Source organism: Portunus trituberculatus, chromosome 47 (assembly GCF_017591435.1).
Source record: "Portunus trituberculatus isolate SZX2019 chromosome 47, ASM1759143v1, whole genome shotgun sequence".
In the NCBI taxonomy this organism is placed as follows: Eukaryota; Metazoa; Arthropoda; class Malacostraca; order Decapoda; family Portunidae; genus Portunus; species Portunus trituberculatus.
Window position 1 is genome coordinate 4,193,953 of NC_059301.1, and position 6,187 is coordinate 4,200,139.

The 6,187-nt window shown below is 34.3% G+C and overlaps 1 protein-coding gene across 1 annotated transcript in view; it reads left to right on the plus strand.

Moving 5' to 3' along the window:
* Nucleotides 1-387: 387 nt before the first annotated feature.
* The window catches only part of LOC123520781, a 61,327-nt gene continuing 55,527 nt past the window's right edge, over nt 388-6,187 (plus strand). The window contains exons 1-4 of the mRNA XM_045283369.1: nt 388-457; nt 701-753; nt 2,020-2,164; nt 3,033-3,194. Coding sequence (XP_045139304.1) covers nt 388-457; nt 701-753; nt 2,020-2,164; nt 3,033-3,194 — 430 coding nt within the window. The remainder of the gene's footprint in view (nt 458-700; nt 754-2,019; nt 2,165-3,032; nt 3,195-6,187) is intronic.

A 6,187-nucleotide genomic window follows, 5' to 3' on the forward strand; every position in this document is an offset into this window, starting at 1 on the left:
CTCCCCGTGAACGTCTGGCCGGTCCCACGCTCACCACTTTATCCACTACGCCACCGCTTCCCCATATATATATATATATATATATATATATATATATATATATATATATATATATATATATATATATATATATATATATATATATATATATATATTAATTTATATGTTTATTTATTCATTCACTTATTTATTTTTCATATATTTCACAGTTACTTATTGGGTTTATTTCTGAAATTCTAAATTGTGAAAATGAGGCAGCCATATGCAAGGCGCAAATTCAAGACATACTATCCATTAAATTTTCGAGGGACGCTTTGGGGCCAGTCGCGGCGCACTTCTGTGGTATGTCGCACAGGTTGAGAACCATTGCTGTAAACACACGTCAAGATGCAAAGGGTGGAGACAACTTTTGACCACGCTGAAGGGTGTTCTGTTCTGTACCTCTGTCTCCCACCTAGTGCTGCACAGACCCTGATGACGCTGAGATGAAACTGACCTTTGTTGCGGCGATAAAAAATTCCCTTAAGATAGTAAAGACAGCCTCATTGATCTACAGTGCTACTATGAAGTTACACGAGTTGCAGAGTGGTGATGGAGTGCTTCGCCGCTTCCATGGCTGACAAAAGACCACCAGAGCCTAAACAAACATTTCCCTTACGCAATAGTTCTTGCAAGTGCAAGTATATTGGTCTCTCCGCAGATCACTTTCATAAGCGGTGCGTGAAGCCTAATACCTATATGATGTACCTTAAAGTGAGCAGCACACACCGGAGGCAGTTAAAATAGTAGAAATATCAACAGAGAGAGAAAGAAAAAGAGGAAGGTACATAGAAAAATAAATACCAGTATCTAGTTGATTTGCTGCCCATCCTTTGTTAAGTCTATTGAGGCGGTTGCAGTGCAAGAGAATCTCTCATAACACCGCCTTTAGGAACAACAGTAATGGTCAGGTTTGATTGTTTGATGGAGAAAATTTCTTTAGGTGGAATTCCATCAAGCAGCGCTCCTGCTCCCCGCCTGCCAGACAGTTCCAATTTGCTTGCTAAAGGTGTAGTCTCCCAATACCGTGAAAACAATATTTCCCATATGCCTCGTGAACGGCGCTTCCCTTCTGTATATTCCGCGCGTCATACCTGCCGGCTGTTACTCGCTACAAACATATTGATCTTCCTCTCCTGTCAATTTCATTTAACGAGGCGGAAATTAATTAGCAACGACCTAAGCGCACTTTAATATAAAAGGAGCACTGCCACGTCCTCCTTGCATTGTTGACGCGCAGCCGGCCTGTGTGGCGGCGTCCCCGGGCTGCCGCTGCTGTGCTCCGTGTAGGTTTCCATTAAAGCCTTGGCCTGGGGCGGCGGATCGTGACCCAACCCTGACTGAAGGCCCGTGTTCCCTGCACCTGCACAGCCACTACACTGTGTTGTGGCGTCACCCTCCTCTTGCTCTAGTATTTGTATGGAATTATTGCAGTGTTTCTTGTCAACTATCACAGCTCATGAGACAAAACCAACTTAAAGGACAAGGAAATAGTACAATAGGTATGGCTTTGGTAAATCGTAAGTACAGTATTATTGATATGCTGGCAGATCAAGGTTGTTGTATATGATAGAGGCAAAATTTATAGGATTTTTAATCTAGACAGGACTGGATGAAGCGTGTTATTATATGTCTGATGGAAGTTTAAAGATATGAAAAAATAAACAGCGAGAGAGAGAGAGAGAGAGAGAGAGAGAGAGAGAGAGAGAGAGAGAGAGAGAGAGAGAGAGAAATTAGTTCCTGAATAGAGTGGTAGATGACTGGAATAGACTCAGTAATCAGGTTATTAGTGTCGGGTAAATAGGATCTTGGAAAAGTAGATCAAATTATGGAAAGAAATGATACGTGTATATAGGAAGGTATGGTTTTCTATAGAGACTTAGTGTATAGGTTTACTGGCCTCTTGCAACCTCTCTTTTATTTTTATGCTTTTTGGTGCTGAATTACATGTTTCTGAGTGCCGTGGAGGGTGTTTGATAGCTGGATGGGTTTGTCATCAGTGTGTGCATCGTGTACACGCTGATGGCGGATGGCTGTGCGGCACGATACGGGACATTACCGCTTCTTTTGAGTCCATCAGCTCACGATGATCTGGCTCTGGAGGCCAGTGTTTACAAGTATCTGTGTACATTTATAATCATGCATTGTCTGTCTTGGTGGGTGTCTGGCTGGCCGGCTGATTAGGTGACTGGTTGGCTGGCCGGCTGATTATGTGACTAGTTGGCTGGCCGTCTGTATGCCTGGCTGGCTGACTATCTGTGTGTGTGTGTGTGTGTGTGTGTGTGTGTGTGGACGTAGTAACGAGACATCAGCTGTATTTGCTATGGATCTTCAAGCTATCAGTCTGCTTTTTGAGGCTCCGGATAAAATCTTAAAGACTGCACTAGATATAGTGTGGAAAAACTTAATTTTCGGAATAGAATTAGCCAAGGGAACTATTATTGATTTCATAAAGTCTTGAATTCACCCACGTTGAGGTACCAACAAAAAGTACGCAGAGAATCCCAAACAGAGAACAAAACAACAATTGACACCATGAACCAACGAACTGAATACCTGAAAAAAAAATAATTACCTGGAATCTAGAGGACTACTGGGATTCATGAACAGCCGCAGTGTTGGAACTTGGAAGAAAACATCGCAAAATTCCAAAGTTGCTGAAAAAAAATCACTGAGAACAGCGGACGGACCTACTCACTTCGGTAACTCAAACAATCTTTGCAAGGTTCGAGAGGTTTTGTAACAGTGAAATGGTGCTTCGAAACTATAGGAAGCTCAAGAACACGGGCATCTTTATCAACGAAGACCTGCTCCAGCCATCGCAAGAAATTAAGTAAAGCTAACTTTCTTTCCTAAAGCAAGCCACGGATGCGGGAAAAATTGCTTTCTTCCGTCATAATAAATTGATCGTCAAGGAGAGAACGACTTAACAACCAGAAGACTCCTGGGATGACTTGTTGATGAATGGCGCCAATGGTGACGTCATGGGGTAGCCAAGGCCCGGTGCTGCTGGCGAGCCGGCAGTCATTGGTGCTCTATTAGAGCTAGCGTGCCATTTCTGTGCCCTGGTGACGGTAAGGGTGGGGCTGCTGGTGACGTGAGTGTAGCTGACGGTACTTCACTCCAAATCGCAAGGAACCGTCGCCTTCGCAAAAGTAGTTATTTAGTATTGTTTTGTATATATATATATATATATATATATATATATATATATATATATATATATATATATATATATATATATATATATATATATATATATATATATATATATATATATATATATATATATATATATATATATATATATATATATATATATATATATATATATATATATATATATATATATATATATATATATATATATATATATATATATATATATATATATATATATATATATATATATATATATATATATATATATATATATATATATATATATATATATATATATATATATATATATATATATATATATATATATATATATATATATATATATATATATATATATATATATATATATATATATATATATATATATAGGTTCTTTTTCTTCTTGTATCTGATGCTTACGATTGAAATTGAACTTATCAAAGCTCACAATATATATATCATCATATGTTTCATCATATATATATATATATATATATATATATATATATATATATATATATATATATATATATATATATATATATATATATATATATATATATATATATATATATATATATATATATATATATATATATATATATATATATATATATAGATATAGATAGATAGATAGATAGATAGATAGGTATATATATATATATATATATATATATATATATATATATATATATATATATATATATATATAGATAGATAGATAGATAGATAGATAGATAGATAGATAGATAGATAGATAGATAGATAGATAGATAGATAGATAGATATATATATATATATATATATATATATATATATATATATATATATATATATATATATATATATATATATATATATATATATATATATATATATATATATATATATATATATATATATATATATATATATATATATATATATATATATATATATATATATATATATATATATATATATATATATATATATATATATATATATATATATATATATATATATATATATATATATATATATATATATATATATATATATATATATATATATATATATATCATCATATGTATATCATCATATATATATATATATATATATATATATATATATATATATATATATATATATATATATATATATATATATATATGTGTGTATTATGGCATACCCTCCCATATGCTTCACTAATATTCTTCCTCAATAATCCTCCTCTGAAATCTGCCAAACTGGTTCCCTTATTCAAGTTAGATGACAGAGATGACAAACAATTATTGCTCCTCTCTATAGTTCCTTCCTTCGATAAAATTTTTGAGAAATAATTTCCTTTCACTTGATAAAAATTTTTAAAGGTAAACTTTTGGCAGAGCAGCAGCATGGTTTTAGAGCACATCATTCCATCGAGTCAGCCTTAAGTGGTTGTTGTCAGCCTATGGTGTCAATAAATCACGTGTCACGGGCATCCAATGAGAGCCCGCCATGCCGGTAGTTAGTTAAATGTCGTATCAAGGAAAAAAAAAATCACAGATCTTCGACTCTACGACGTCCGATGAGAGTTTGCCATGCTAAGAGTTACTTGTATAGTATTGCATCTGTTTCTCGTAAGAGGGTGAAACATTTCAGCTTCTACCAGTTGGTAAGTTGCTGTCACCAAGGCCGCCCGCCCACTGCACGGATTGAGAGTTCAGGCAGTTATTTATTCTTTTATTCAGTTTTATCATCGCTACACCGGAAAACGCAAGAGTTCGACTGTGTGTGCATCACGAGTTGATTTTGCTTCCCAGATTGTGAGTAATATCAGATACTACCAGACATTATTGTGATTTCCTTCAAGAGGGACAGCACGCAGAATCCTGTTAGCCTGTTAGGAGAGAGCGGCTGCGGTGAGCCTGTGCGCTATTATTGGTGAGCAGCGTTGCCAATGCTTCGCAACATTTTTATGAAGTTAGGCGTTCTGAGGCACCTCCGCCAGTTTTTTCTCACCCCTCCAACTGCGAACTCTGTACAAGAGCCTTATCCGTCCTTGTATGGCGTGCTCTTCTCATGTTTGAGGGGGGGAGGGAGGATACCACTCACACAGTTTTGTTAGATAACGTGGAATCAAAATTTTTCGTCTCATCAACTTCCCTCCTCTGACTGACTGTCTTCAGCTTCTTTCTCACCGCCGAAATGTTGCAGCTCTTTCTATCTTTTATCGCTATTTTCATGCTAACTGCTCTATTGATCCTGGTAACTGCATACCTCCTCTCCTCCAGCGGCCTCGCTGCACAAGGCTTTCCTCTTTCCCTCACCCCTTTATGTCCCGCTCTCTAATACAAGAGTTACCTAGTGCTCTCAATCATTCATACCTTTCGCTGGTAAACTCTGGAACTTCCTGCCTGCTTCTGTACTTACATCTTTCTATGACTTTAATTTTTTTTTTAATAGGGAAGTTTCAAGACATTTGGATCATTCCGTAGTGAGGAACGTTGCGTTTGGAGACAACTTATTGAACTACTCTGAGTTATATTACTAGAGTGTGCAAGATATATGAATGGCTATCGTATGATATGTTACCACTACTTCAGTCTACCTCATGCTACAGTCAGTTTATTTGATTTGGTTTAGATTATATATATATATATATATATATATATATATATATATATATATATATATATATATATATATATATATATATATATATATATATATATATATATATATATATATATATATATATATATATATATATATATATATATATATATATATATATATATATATATATATATATATATATATATATATATATATATATATATATATATATATATATATATATATATATATATATATATATATATTTGCTAGTGTAGCCAGGAAGTAAATTTTCTGTCTTGCAGACGATGTGAAAGGCATGAGCAACTTCAGCATTATTAAGTTTTTGCTGTGTCTTTTCTATTTGTCTAATTAATTGTTTCTCTTGAACAGTAAGAACCCTGGT